Here is a 14,734-nt window from a genome sequence, read left to right as displayed (position 1 = left end):
ATGATTAACATATAACTGAGGTAACTGTACTCACTTTTTCATATCTGAGAATGATTCAGTTATGTCAGTCCAGAGAGACAGGAAGTCATCCTTAGGTAAATTTGGCAGGCAGAGAGCAGTGCAGAGACGAGAAAGAGTACCGTAGTCTAATTCTAGATCGTATTGTTTCCACACATAGAGCATAATGAGACCAGCTTTCAGTGGCTCCTGGATGTATTTACTCTTTTCCTTGCTGTCCTTCTGTAGCTCTGGAGTCACGTGCATCAGCATGAAGTTCTTGAGGAGCTCGCGAACCTACCAGGATGAAAATTATTATTTTTTTATTTCAGCTTTGTCTTTAACCGTTGTGTATTGTTCAAGTTTACTACTTTCGTTATGTTGGTGGCTGTTTTGGCCTCATTGACTTCCATTATAAAAACCTTTTTTCATTACAAAGCTGTGATAACATATAATCATGCATTCTTAATTGTTGCTGGTTTTCCCTATTGGGAAGAGGTAAAATCTGTTCTATTGATCATCAGTTGGCACCATTATTTCTTTAGAAAGGCCTGTGGAAAAAAAAATTATGGCTTTTCTATGGAGTTCTACGGAGTTTAACAGCAAATTTTAGTGTCTGTGCATACATACACATCTGTGAACTGAAGCTTATTTAAGTAAGTGTGCAAAGGTCTCTCTCACACTGTCTCTCTCTTTCTCATCCACACACATAAACACTATACTCCATATAACTTTATATTAAAACCAGAAACTACGCTTTTTTTGCACTGCAACTAATTATTAACGGTAAAAATTACAAACTGTACCTCTTCTCAACAGGGAACACCAGCAATAAAGAATGAATGATTGCATGCTATCATGACTTTGCAGTCAAAAGATGTTCTTATATTAAGTCAATGGGGCAAAAACAGCTGCAAAAATAATGAAAGTGGAATAAATTTGCCCAGAGTGCATTGAGTGTTTTTTGTGTTTTTTTTTTTTAAATCAAGGCATATTCCCAAAATAAATATGAAAATAAGATTTGTCATTAAAATCATTCAATTTGCTAAAACACAGAGAAAGATGGGGCTAAATTAAAACTCAAAACCACCCCAGAGTGGATGAAAACATCCTCAACTGCACACAAGAGTTAATTAAAGAAATTCTGCACAGAACAATGTTTTGTGTCTATTATAATGTTTTGTAACGATGAAGATACGAGCTAAAGCACATCCAGGATGGTTGCTTTTGCAGAATAAAGCCCTTTAGCCTTATACAACAGGCTAATTCTGCATGAACAACCCACTGAATGTATGTTATCCCTGATGCATTTGTAAATGTTGAACTATAATTAGCAAAAACTCTTGCTAAAGAAGATTGTTCATGTTTGTAAATGTATTAACTAACATTAAATAATGGACCGTTATTTTAAAGGGGTACTCAGTAAACATCATCATGTTCATAAAACCATTTTGAGGCTAATTTTACTTTGTGCAACAATGCGAAGAATTTAAAAAAGCAACACAGTTCTTCATAAAACCAACTAATTTATAGTTTTTTTTCTGCATATGCAGACATCTGTTGGTTTACTTACATCCTTTTCACCAAAATCGAGTTGGGACCATTTCATTTGTTTCTTTTCAAATACAAAAGGGTTTCCGTAGACCTCATAAAACTGCCGGAATTGACTGAAGAAGTTGTTGAGGTTGATTTTGCTCCAGCTTCTCAGGAGGTCAAAGATAGTTTCCAGCATAACTCTAGCAGCAATTTTTCTTCCCTGAAGTACATTTTTCTTCTGATCAGACCATAAAGTTTTTCTGAACCAATCAAACATATTTTTAGATGGTTGTGCACAGATGATGTCATCATACTGATGCCATTCGCCTGCAAAACAATTAAGCAACAAAGTTTAAAAAAAAAAAAAAAGAAAAACTAAATAAAAAGTTAAATAAAGACTTTTGATGAGCTCTACCTTCATCATTCAGAAGATGTGATTTGATAAACAGACATCTGTTGGTGGTTTCTTCTGAATCCAGCTTGTAGATGTATTCATAATGCAACTCATAAAGTGATTCATACTTCTTTTTTGGTTTATACACAACATACTTGTAGGGGATGGACACAGCTTCAGCATCATTTTTTTTGCATTGACACTTCCCTTCAACAAGAAATCCATGCTCTTTAAGATCCCTGAAATGAGATGATTCTTAAAATCTGGATTCAGCAATAAATAAGCAGTAACTGGTGCAGACCTTACTAACCGTGACACAGTGAGTTCAACCAAATTATCTTCCCAGTTTCCAATGGGACCACCGGCCCTTATAAAAATCAAATCCTCTTCTGGGTTAAACTTGAAGTCTTTGGAGAGGACTGCATGAAAGTAAATGGTGAGTCTGTCACTGGAACTTATATGTTGAGTTGACCGTGTATTTCTGCAATTTAAAAATATTAATTAGAAAAACAGGAGAAAAAACAAGTGGAAAAGCACATTATCAAAAGATTCAGCATACCTTTTTGGAAGTGTAACACATTGACTTTCAGTATCCTCGCTTTCCTTGCTTTTCTGGTCAGAAGAAGAGTCTTTTTTCCCGCCAGCGGGCTTCTTCTCAACTTTCATCGCTGAATCTGCACTTGAACCACGGTTTTTCTAAAGGCAAAATTTGTTTCATTCATTTTACCACGTTTGTAATTTCGACATATTGGTCTAGCCAATGCATAAACCAACATATGAATCAAGTGTCTTAAAGCAGTGGTCCAGAGTGTATTTTTAAGGCTTGGTTGTGTTTATAAGATGCAAAGCAGTGAGTGCTCATGCTTCAATTGTAAAAAAAAAATCTATAATCCTTACTTTGATTATATACTGCTACTCAGCTAACATAAAAACGACTGTCATATTTCCTAGTTCCTCCTAAAAGCCCACCCTCAAGAGGCTCTGCTTGGTCAGCTAACATAATGTGCAGTGATTTGCGGATCGGCTCCAAGTCAACAGGAAAATCGTCACACCCCTACAAGCACGCACTTCGCCTCTGTTGTTTAAATACTGTCAGTCAAAGTAGCTGTTAGCCGTATCAGTTTGAGCCTGACAGAAAATGAAGAGGACAGAGCTGAACCTCATCCCTGCTCTCTATCTGACAAGTGTCTTTCACATATGTTCGGAATAAGCATGTGTAAGTAATATGAAAAGTTCATATATCTTTTGCGAGTTCGTTATTTAAGATGTATAATGTTTGCAATGTATTACGTCCTTGCTACAACATACCATTAACGCTAGACACAATGCATGTCATAGATCAGGGGTGACCAACCCTGTTCCTGGAGATCGACCTTCCTGTTGATATTAGTTGCAAGCCATATCAAACACACCTACCTGTAATTATCAAGTGCTGTTCAGGCCTTAATTAATTGGTTCAGGTGTGTTTGATCAGGGTTGGAGCTGAACTTTGCAGGAAGGTCGATCTCCAGGAACGGGGTTGAGCACCGCTGTCATAAATCAATTTTAACAAATAAAAATAATTACAGGTTGTGGCTCACAGCTCCTGCTATTATGGTTGGAACTGCTCCTTCTTTGAGGAGTTTTTAGCTGAATCCAGCACTGAACTGGGAGAGGTTCTGGAAGCTGTCCTATGTCAAATGCTAGAGCTATGTATTATTATAATTCTCTGGAACATAATTAAAATGAAACTGTAAGCACTTCTCTCTTTGTGTCGTGTCCTTTGGAAGCCCAAATACAGAAACAGAAGAAGCTCTGTGGAAATAGCAGTGCTTGGTTGGCATTTTAGCTTTCTCTGCTATAACATTACAGCACCTCTGGCCACGCCCCTTCTCTGTGCGGAATGTATGTGCTTGATGAATGCACATAACCTAATGCGTTTGTGATCTCACTAACCCGGATGTATTTTTTTGTAGTCCCCAAACTTTGCTAAGCTAACTCTGTAAAAGCTAACGTCTCACTTTGCACTGAACTTTGAGCATATTACATTTAGAGATGTTGTTTATGCTCACACAGCTGCAATACACATAAACCTAAGTTTAAAATATGATATCATAGTGGACCACCCCTTTAAATGCATATATACATTTACATATATCTTATAAACATAGGCATTTTCTGCTTACCTTGGGTGCACTATTTGGGCCGAACACCATTTTCTGTGATTCTTCAGTCTGATTTCTGTAATTTATAAAGTGAATGTATAAAGTATTACTTAACTATAAAACTAACTAAAATAGAAGCAGATATTAATTTTATTATGATTAGATTAAGTGCATATTTTAACCCTCAGATTCCAGATTTCAAATAGCCACATATCTGCCAAATAGGCCCTGTTCACACTGTCAGGTCTTGATATCCAACTCCGATTTGTTGCCAGTATCTGATTTTTTTTACCGTTTTTAATCCAATTCATGTACTTGCCATACAAGTCGGCTGTAGCCCCCCTATATTTCTACTTAGCCCTCATAAAACTTTTGCAATTAGCTCATAAACTGTACACTAAATTATCCCCTTTAAATTTGATAAGAAAATGGCGACAGAATTCAGCGCCTCCCCGTCTTTTGCTTTTCATTCAATCAACAAACCACAGCCATCGACAGCGAGAGAGCGAGGTGTGCGTTTATTGATAAATTGTTATAATATCTGCTTATTTGCAGTTCTTTGATATAGATAACCTTGTATGACCTGTATCCCAGTGTCCCGAAGGAGCAGTCGAGTTTTCTCCACGTTCAACTCACCAGCACAGCTGTTTAATCCAGCGAAAAACGTAACTCTTATCGAACAATTCACTATTTTTATTTCAAAATGAACTACCAATATTAAACACTTTACAGTTCGTGAGGCATTAACTATACCATACAGTCTTGCACAGAACCACTTAGAGAATGTACTCGTTTTAACTGTCACTGAGTCACTGACAGAGATAGAAACATCAAGTGTTGTCAGGTATTAACAAAATTCTTATTTATTATTATCATTCAGATCGCGTAATATGTGAATTATCCTGTAAGTTTAAATATATATATTTATATGTGTGTCATTTAATTAGAAAAATGGCAGTTAATTTATTTAATACATGGAAACAAAAAATGCATTTGAATGTAGAAAGTGATTTTTACTGCAGTAAACAGGTGGGTTGAGCCTATTTGGCTTAATCAGAACTCAAATGGCTGTGCCTGTCAATGTAATACAGTGGAATACTAGTATACAACCCATACTAATCAAAGTCTTCATTTTTAAGTGTATTACTATTAAATTACTACGTATAAATGTAATATTAGGCTATATATATATATATATATATATATATATATATATATATATATATATATATATATATAAATTATTTATATATATACAGTTTTTTTCTTTTTAAAATATTTCCTAAATGATTTTTAACAGAGCAAGGAAATGTTCACAGTATGTCTGATAATATTTTTTTCTTCTGGAAAAAGTCTTATTTGTTTTATTTCGGCAAGAATAAAAGCAGTTTTTAATTTTTTAAAAACCATTTTTGGGACAAAATTATTAGCGCCTTTAAGCAAATTTTTTTTTCGACAGTCTACAGAACAAACCATTGATATATAATAACTTGCCTAATTACCCTAACCTGCCTAGTTAACCTAATTAACCTAGTTAAGCCTTTAAATGTCACTTTAAGCTGTATAGAAGTTTCTTGAAAAATATGTAGTAAAATATTATTTACTGTCATCATGGCAAAGATAAAATAAATCAGTTATTATAAATAAGTTTTTAAAACTATTATGCTTAGAAATGTGCTGAAACAATCTTCCCTCCATTAAACAGAAATTGGGGAAAAAAATAAACAGGGGTGCTAATAATTCTGACTTCAACTGTATGTATATATATATATATATATATATATATATATATATATATATATATATATATATATATATATATATATATATATATATATATATATATATATATATATATAATTTTTTTACCTTATAAGAAGCTGAGCCCCCCTAAAATGAAAATCCTAAAATCACCCCAGGCGCAACACTAGCCCAGATGGAAGAAATTGTCTTGCTTTTACAGTAGCTCTGCAAAATATGCTAAGTTCGCCCAACTTTAAAGTGAATTTAAGGCGGACATGAGGAAAAAGGCAAAGGCCAGTCACCGCAGCTATGGTTTATATATGATGTCCTCCACTGACTATTCTCCCCATAGGGCAAGAAGGCAGGTAACTTCTGCTGTCAACTACTTAACACTTTCGTCCTCCATATTTCCTCTGTTGTTGTTGTTTATCATTACACCACGGAGAAGTACCACATTGTCGCAAGTTTAATGACAAATGTACAAAACGGAATGCCTCAATAAATCCGATCTGCCTGTTTACATGATAGTCGCATTGTCACATATCTGAATTACATCTGATTTACTTCCACATAGGAGGGAGGCCTGAACTGATCTCTGAATATCCGAATGTATGCAGTCGTTTTTTTGTGCGTTTACACGATCATAGAACTGTGTCACATTCAAGTAAAAAATCAGAATTGGGTCACATTTAACTGGCAGTGTAAACCGGGCCATATTGTCCTGCATGCGTCAATTAAAAGAATATATATTCAGCTTTCAAATAATAAGTGAATGTCAGCTTCCCATAATTGAGACTTATGATTTATTTTGTGACCCAGGGTCACATTTATCAAATTATATCAAAAGTTTTGGCATACCTTTTCAGTTTGGGAGATGAGACAGGCTGGGTGCTATTTTCATGGTCTCTTTCACCACTTTTTTGTTTCTCAGATTCGGTTTTCTTCAGGTCAGCAACAGTTGACTTACTCGGCTTAGCCTTCACTGAAGAGCTCTTCTGCGGTTCTACATTCTGAGAGTCTTTGTCAATGTTTGCGTCGCTCTGTACGTTTGCATTCTGGTCTACATTAGCATTAGGAGTATGCTGTGCTTTTGCGGACAAACTCTTTTGGCCTTCACCCTTACATTTGACTTTTTCCTCTTTAGTTTGCTGATCTACTCCCAATGCCGCTTTAGAAGTACTGGCGGTGACTGGCTTTTGAGTCGTTCCAATACTCTCCTCGCCATCTTTGCTTGAACCTGTGGTTAAAGCAGATGCGCTAAGCTGTGCAGGCCCAGCCGTTTCATTCTCTGGTGGGCTCAGATGAGAGGATGGTTCAGCTGGTGTGGGAGTATCTTCTACAATGCAGCTGGAGCAATCACTGTCAGATGACTGATCGGTGTCCATTTTTTTCTCTTTATCAGTTAGAGAAATATCAGAGAGATCTGAGGTCAGTGACGAGGGGCCTTCTGAAACACCAGATTTTTTCTTCTTTTCCTTTTTTCTCTTCTTTCTTTTCTGTTGAAGCAAGATCAATGGAAATATGCATTATAAATAATCATTAACAAAACATAATTTTAAAGGGAAAATATTATGCAAAAATTACTTTATAAAGAGTTTAAACAGGTGTGTGGCAACAGTCTGTAAGTATAACCGGCTTTTAACTGCAAACATTGCTTAGTTTATTTTTTTTTAAATCACACTTCATAAAAACAGTTTGCAGAAACACTTTGATTGACTTTCTCCCTTTGTACGTGTCATCAGAAGAGTATGAGTGACAGAAGACCTATTAGTGACAATCTCTCCCCCATTGGCATAAGACATTAGTCTTGTTTTTGCAAGTGTATCGATCTATGGATTGCAAGACGGGGGCACAACAAGAAGGGGCGCAACTTGTAGTAAGTTAGAGAGGCGTAACTTGCAGTTATTGAGATCCCGATCCATGTTCACAGATGTTGTTGGCAAGATGGCGGAAAAGAGAACATTTACAGCAAATGTTTTCATGAGATTCTTCAAATTTATTCACAACCGATTCGCTTAATTTATATTTATAATATTCATTCATTTAGCAACTCCAACATGCAACTCTACTCGCTGACTTCTTCATCCGCTTTGTCATGACAGTTAGCCAACTCGGCGTCGCCCAGCGTCGGTTGCAAATAACAGTACAATAGCGAACACGTAAACTATGAAAGGCTTCGCAACTTGCGACTGTATGTTAAAAACTGTGATGGTTGAGTTTAAGGTTAAGGAAGGTGTAGATGTTAATAATTTGAGGGTAATGATAACTTTAATAGCTTTTGATGCATTTTACTGATGGGTTAGGGGTTAGGGAAGGTGTAGACAAAAACTATGATGGTTGGGTTAAGGGTTAGGGTAGGTGTAGACATTAAAAGCTATGATGGTTGGGTTAAGGGTTAGGGTAGGTGTAGACATTAATAACTATGATGGTTGGGTTAAGGGTTAGGGTAGGTGTAGATATTAAAAACTATGATGGTTGGGTTAAGGGTTAGGGTAGGTGTAGACATTAAAACTATGATGGTTGGGTTAAGAGTTAGGGTAGGTGTAGACAGTAAAACTATGATGGTTGGGTTAAGGGTTAGGGTAGATGTAGACATTAAAACTATGATGGTTGGGTTAAGGGTTAGGGTAGGTGTAGACAGTAAAACTATGATGGTTGGGTTAAGGGTTAGGGTAGGTGTAGACAGTAAAACTATGATGGTTGGGTTAAGGGTTAGGGTAGATGTAGACATTAAAAACTTTTATGGTTAGGTTAAGGGTTAGGGTAGGTGTAGACATTAAAAACTATGATGGTTGGGTTAGGGGTTAGGGTAGGTGTAGACATTAAAACTATGATGGTTGGGTTAAGGGTTAGGGTAGGTGTAGACATTAAAAACTTTTATGGTTGGGTTAAGGGTTAGGGTAGGTGTAGACATTAAAAACTTTTATGGTTGGGTTAAGGGTTAGGGTAGGTGTAGACATTAAAACTATGATGGTTGGGTTAAGGGTTAGGGTAGGTGTAGACATTAAAACTATGATGGTTGGGTTAAGGGTTAGGGTAGGTGTAGACATTAAAAACTTTTATGGTTGGGTTAAGGGTTAGGGTAGGTGTAGACATTAAAACTATGATGGTTGGGTTAGGGGTTAGGGTAGGTGTAGACATTAAAACTATGATGGTTGGGTTAAGGGTTAGGGTAGGTGTAGACATTAAAACTATGATGGTTGGGTTAAGGGTTAGGGTAGGTGTAGACATTAAAAACTTTTATGGTTGGGTTAAGGGTTAGGGTAGGTGTAGACATTAAAACTATGATGGTTGGGTTAAGGGTTAGGGTAGATGTAGACATTAATAACTGTGATGGTTGGGTTTAGGTTTGGGCAAAGTGTAGACGTTAATAGCTTTGATGGTTGGGTTAAGGGTTGGGGTAGATGTAGACGTTAATAACTGTGATGGTTGGGTTTAGGTTTGGGGAAGGTGTAGACATTAATAGCTTTGATGGTTGAGTTAAGGGTTGGGGTAGATGTAGACGTTAATAACTGTGATGGTTGGGTTTAGGTTTGGGGAAGGTGTAGACATTAATAGCTTTGATGGTTGGGTTAAGGGTTGGGGTAGGTGTAGACTTTAAAAACTATGATGGTTGGCTTTAGGGTTGGAAAAGGAGTAGTCGTTAATAATGATGATGGTTGGGTTTGGGGAGTGGTTACATCTTAATAACTGTGATGGTTGGGTTAAGGGTTAGGGTAGGTGTAAACATTAAAAACTATGATGGTTGGGTTAAGGATTAGGGTAGGTGTAGACGTTAATAACAATGATAGATGGTTTTAGGGTTGTGGTAGGTATAGACGTTAATAACTGTGATGATTATGGTTTAGCTTTGGAGTAGGTGTAAACATTAATAAATGATGTACAGCACCATCTTGCAGACAACACAGTTTTGACATGAGGGTCTCTATGACTTCAAGTTACGCCTCTAATATACTGCAGGTTACACCCCAGACCCTACTCTGTTTTTGAATCTGCCACTATGCTGACACATAAGCATGTGTAGCTCCGTCCTCTTTTGAAAAGAGCACAATCTCAATTGAATTTAAAGCGACAGTTACCAAAATGGCACAATTGGGATCAAAGCATGAAAGGAGCAGTTTCAATGTGTTATAAAACATCATTTGTGTGTTACTTTGAGTTGAAGGTTCACATTCACACTCTAGGGACATTAGAGACTTGTTTTACAACTTTCACAAAAAGGGGCATTTAGGTCCCTTTAAAGATATTTTATACTTTTATATTTATTTAAGCTTTTCAATTGTTAAAACTGATGTACCTTCTTCTTTAGATTAGGGCTGGTATTTTCATTTGGTCGTTTTGGAGATACGTTGGCATTCTGGATTTCCAGTGATTTTGATTCAGATCCAGTCTCATTCATTTCTGCATTTGTGATTTGAGGAACAATGGATGGTGTTTGAGACTTGTCATGTGGAGTGCCTGACAACACAGAAAAACACAGATCAAACTGTCACAGCCCCTTCCTTAAAAGCTGTAATGACCTCTTGTTAAGCTCTGACCTTTTTTGGTCAAAATATGGATTTATTTTTAAAATATTTGATATACTCTGCCAATAGGATTCAAGAAATCAATTCCAGACTATGTCAACATGCAGAGTAAGACAATCATAAAGTGGCCTGATTCACTGATCTCATCTAGAATTTAAACCCTTCTCAAAAGGATACTATTAGTACAAAACATTTTACTTACAGTAACTGTGATGCTACAACACTCAGTTATTATGACTTTAAAATGCAGTATAAACACAAAATTATAATCTCAACATATTAACCCTTGTGTGCTGTTGATTTTGAGTCTTAATTTAACCACAACTGTCTCTGTTTCAGCAAATAAAATGCTTTTTGGTGACAAATCTTATTTTGGAAAAACGGGAAAAAATTTGCAAAACCTCAACGATACAATAAATGTATTAACCTTTCGTTATGTTGATAGATGTTGACTTGTTTGATTGCAAACCATGACAGAATATAATTATGCTTTCTTGATTGTTGGTGGTTTCCCTGTTGGGAAAAGGGTAAAATTATTATTTTTTACTAGGGATGTAACGGTATTGTAAATACCGTCATACCGCAATATTAATTTTTTTCTATAATACCGTAGTCGCATGACTCGGTAAAAATATAGATCTTTTGAGAAAATTTGCTCAGGCGAATGAAGCGAACGGGAGGTAGCGAAAACTACAATTCCCATCAGCCCAGGGGTGGCCATCATCCCTTGCGGTCTGTTGTCGCTACAGATACAGTAATGCGGAAATGGAGTGTGCTGCTAAAAGCGGGCATCAAAAAGAGCTGGAAATGATCGAACCTGAAGCGGGTGTTGTCGCCGCACGCGTACTGAATAGCGGTGTTGTCGCACGCGTTCTGATCAGCTCTGTTGTCGCCGCACGCGTACTGAATAGCGGTGTTGTTGCGCGCGCGTTCTGATCAGCTGTGAGTTCGCGCTCGTACTGTAAAGCGGGGAGGGGGGGGGTTGAGCGCGCATACTCAAGAGCGGTGTTGTCGCGCGCCTACTGAAGGGCGGGACGGAGGGTGTGACACAGCACACTGTTCAGATTGATACAGACATGAGACCTCTCTCACTCATGGTTTGTCCTCTCAAGTGGGGGAAAGACATAACGTTACCCACTGCTGTCAACCTGGGCCAAGTCATATCTCTCTGTCCCAGAAACCTCAGTCTCAAATGAGAGGGTTTTTTCTGTTGCAGGGGACATTGTAAATGCCCAGAGATACCAGCTTTTACCAGATTATATTTATATGATAATTTTCCTTAAAACCCATCTCTATCTAAGTGAGTGAGTGATTAAATGTTGAATGTGATGAGTTTTCAACAATACTAAATTGAAACTTTATTTTTTTACATGGTTTAATATTTTTTTGTTATTAAAATTGAAGTTCCTGTTTCAAAGCTTACAGATAGATGACTAATTTGTATGTCATTGACACTTTTGGCACTTTTTTTTGGAGTATTTTCATAAGTTTTGTTTTTTCCTGTAAATGATTTAATAAATACCGTACCGTGACATTCATACCGAGGTATTATCGTACCGTGAAATTCTGATACCGTTACATCCCTATTTTTTACTGTTGCTCATCAGTCGCAGTGAAAAAAAGTGTAGTTTCTTGCTTTTATATGGAGTATAGTGTCTGTGCTGGAGTGTAAGAGACCTTAGCACACTAAGAAAATCAAAATGAGAAAACTAAATTAAGAAAATCTAAATCTAAGCTCTCAGAACATTGTAGACACAGTAAGTACATTCATGCATGCACACTACAACTTGCGTGAAAACCACCAACAATCAAGAACGCATGATTATATCCTGTAATGGCATTGTGATTACAAAGCCATTACAGGATATATATCATTATAATAAAAGTCAATGGGGCAAAAACAGCCACCAACATAACAAAAGGATATTAAATTAAGGGTTACCACCACAAAATAGGCTACAAATGTCAAAATAAACAATTAAAAAAGCCACCTCCAATTCTTATTTTTTCATGTCATAAACATTAAAGGTGCATCCAAGAAGGGATCACATCATTAAACTTAGAGCAAAATTTACTTTAAGGTACAATTCTCACTATTAATAAACCATGACTTTTGGCTTATACTAATAATTGATTGCTTAGTAATAGTTAAGAATTAAGAGAATAATAGTACAATTAGAGATTTAGAATAGATCATGCAGAAATACTGAAGTGTTACCAAAATATGACTAAAATCTTTTAGAATCATTTATTACATATAAAACTGTGCAGCAGAATTGTTGCCTGTGGGATCACAGGGCTACTAAGAAAATTCAGTAACACTTATAAGGTTAAGAATAAGGTTCATTAGTTAATGCATTTACTAACATGAACTAATCATGAACAACACATGTACAGCATTTATTAATCATAATTGAACATTTACTAATGCATTATTAACATTTAGGTCCATGCTTGTTAACATTAGTTAATGCACCATGAGTTAACATGAACTAACAATGAACAACTGTATTTTCATTAACTAACACTTACTAACATGAATAAATACTGTAGTAAATGTATTGTTCATTGTTTGTTCATGTTAGTAAATGCATTAATTAACATTAACTAATGAACCTTATTGTAAAGTGTGACCAAAAATTCTGCTACATGAAGTCAGATTAATCAATATAATTAATTAAGATTAATAGACCATTATTATTACCATCAAAAGTTAATCAATACCACCTGATTACATTTTCTATTTTTTTTACTTATTATTTTTTTTTACAATACATGTAACTAATATGCTGAATACTGAACAGCCAGAGAAAAATGACAAACAGTGAGGTAAAAAAATTCACATAATAAAAAGTCAGGGGGTCAAAAGTCCAACTAAAGAATGTTAAACGGAAATGATAAAGTACAGTTTTACCTCCTTTTATTATCCAATTAAACGTCAACAGAAATCAAATGAATACAAAGGTGAACATCAATAAAAGCATGCCAAAGCATTTATGCAAACCAATGAAAGAGCAGACAACAAAGTAAGAATTTCTATGTGTAAGAAGACATAATGAATCTAAAGACTCTACAGTACCTTGTGTTGTCTCGTAAGATTGAGATTGCAGTTTATGTCCACACTCACTGCAGAACTTTGGGGCCTTTTCCAAAGCCTCGTGACTGCACTTAGGACACTTCATTCTATGGGGAAGAGCACAAGTATGAAGTAACTCCTCCATAACATGACAAGAAAACATACAGTCACATGAGTTCCAGGAACTGCTTTCAAAAGCAAAAGCAAAAAGGAATTGCTTTCGATTTCAGTTTTCTTAAAATTAAAAATTTACAATGGGAGGGGAGTCTGTAAATACAGACAGTGGAAATCACATGCTGTGAATAAATGCAATGAGTCAGCTACAATGACTTTATGGTCACCTACAGTAAGCGGAAGAAAATGAATGAATGCATTGTACATCAAGTAAGTACAGAGTCTGTGTTAAAGGTCAAACTTTGACAAATGCAAACTCCACAAACTCTTTTAATAAACCCTTTTAAAATGGTGTTGTTGTTATTTATTAAGTGAAATGTGTACATTCTGTAACAGAACAATATTTCAACTCAAAGTTTACTTCGACCAAAGAGCATAGAATCACCAAGAGGCTACACTCTAGTGCAATTCAGGAAACAGCCACTAGATGGTGCGGTGGCCATTTTGGAATGAAAACTCCATTAGAACAACAGCATATTAGAAGTCTGCAAAAAAAAAACTATTAAAAGTGCTGATGAATGTGATAGTAAGTGTTGTATGTTCGTCTTAAGGTTGTATCTCAGCTTTAATGAGCTTTTTAAATAAATAAATAAAAACAAAGCAGCTGCTTGCCATCGCTACAGCAATGAGATCCAATGGACAGCCGATTGCTTTCACTCCAAAATGGCGGAATTTGAGGCTGTTGCTGGGCGCTGCTGTTGCAATGGAACGTTCTATTGAGTGTCTCCTCTTGGTCATTCTAAGCTCTTTGCTTCGACTCAGAGTCAACTGTAACAATGCAGCTAGGGGTGTCAAAATTAATTGTTTCTTCGGTGCACCGCGATGCAGACGCGGACAATTCGGTATCGGTTCAGTAATAATCATAACCAGTTGTTATGTACTGACGTCATTTATCTCCTGTGCGCTCTGTCGCGAGGGAGGTGAGCGCGAGTATTTACAACACTAAGCAAACTCAGGGCCGGCCCGTGGCATAGGCACCATAGGCAAATGCTAAGGGCGCTGTATATCCAGGGGGGCTCCAGAAATGAGCGCGCTTCAGTTGGTTTTGTTTTCGATATTCTTGACACACATTCAGTTATAGACGGCAATAACTCAAAAACCTCTTACCCTAAAAAGATCTAAAGTTTGTTTCCTACAAAAAGGC

General features: G+C 36.4%; 1 protein-coding gene and 1 long non-coding RNA gene across 3 annotated transcripts in view; one reads left to right on the top strand and one right to left on the bottom strand.

The window, feature by feature from the left end:
- The window catches only part of LOC100537840 (E3 ubiquitin-protein ligase rnf213-alpha-like), a 107,233-nt gene that overhangs the window by 88,270 nt on the left and 4,229 nt on the right, over positions 1-14,734 (bottom strand). For both annotated transcript variants that reach the window (XM_073945083.1, XM_073945084.1), the window contains exons 2-10: positions 13,420-13,523; positions 10,112-10,272; positions 6,673-7,310; positions 4,093-4,147; positions 2,487-2,623; positions 2,238-2,408; positions 1,949-2,166; positions 1,571-1,860; positions 35-294 (exon numbers count right to left, since the gene is read on the bottom strand). In XM_073945083.1, the coding sequence (XP_073801184.1) occupies positions 35-294; positions 1,571-1,860; positions 1,949-2,166; positions 2,238-2,408; positions 2,487-2,623; positions 4,093-4,147; positions 6,673-7,310; positions 10,112-10,272; positions 13,420-13,522 (2,033 nt within the window). In that variant the 5' untranslated portion in view covers position 13,523. The remainder of the gene's footprint in view (positions 1-34; positions 295-1,570; positions 1,861-1,948; positions 2,167-2,237; positions 2,409-2,486; positions 2,624-4,092; positions 4,148-6,672; positions 7,311-10,111; positions 10,273-13,419; positions 13,524-14,734) is intronic.
- LOC141381309 (uncharacterized) lies at positions 7,311-9,291 on the top strand. The gene is made up of 3 exons (XR_012401268.1): positions 7,311-8,490; positions 8,719-9,081; positions 9,127-9,291. It is a non-coding gene; the product is annotated as an uncharacterized lncRNA (long non-coding RNA).

The sequence above is a fragment of the Danio rerio genome, chromosome 3 (genome assembly GCF_049306965.1).
Source record: "Danio rerio strain Tuebingen ecotype United States chromosome 3, GRCz12tu, whole genome shotgun sequence".
NCBI classification, from domain to species: Eukaryota; Metazoa; Chordata; class Actinopteri; order Cypriniformes; family Danionidae; genus Danio; species Danio rerio.
This window is presented reverse-complemented; position numbering and strand designations above follow the sequence as displayed.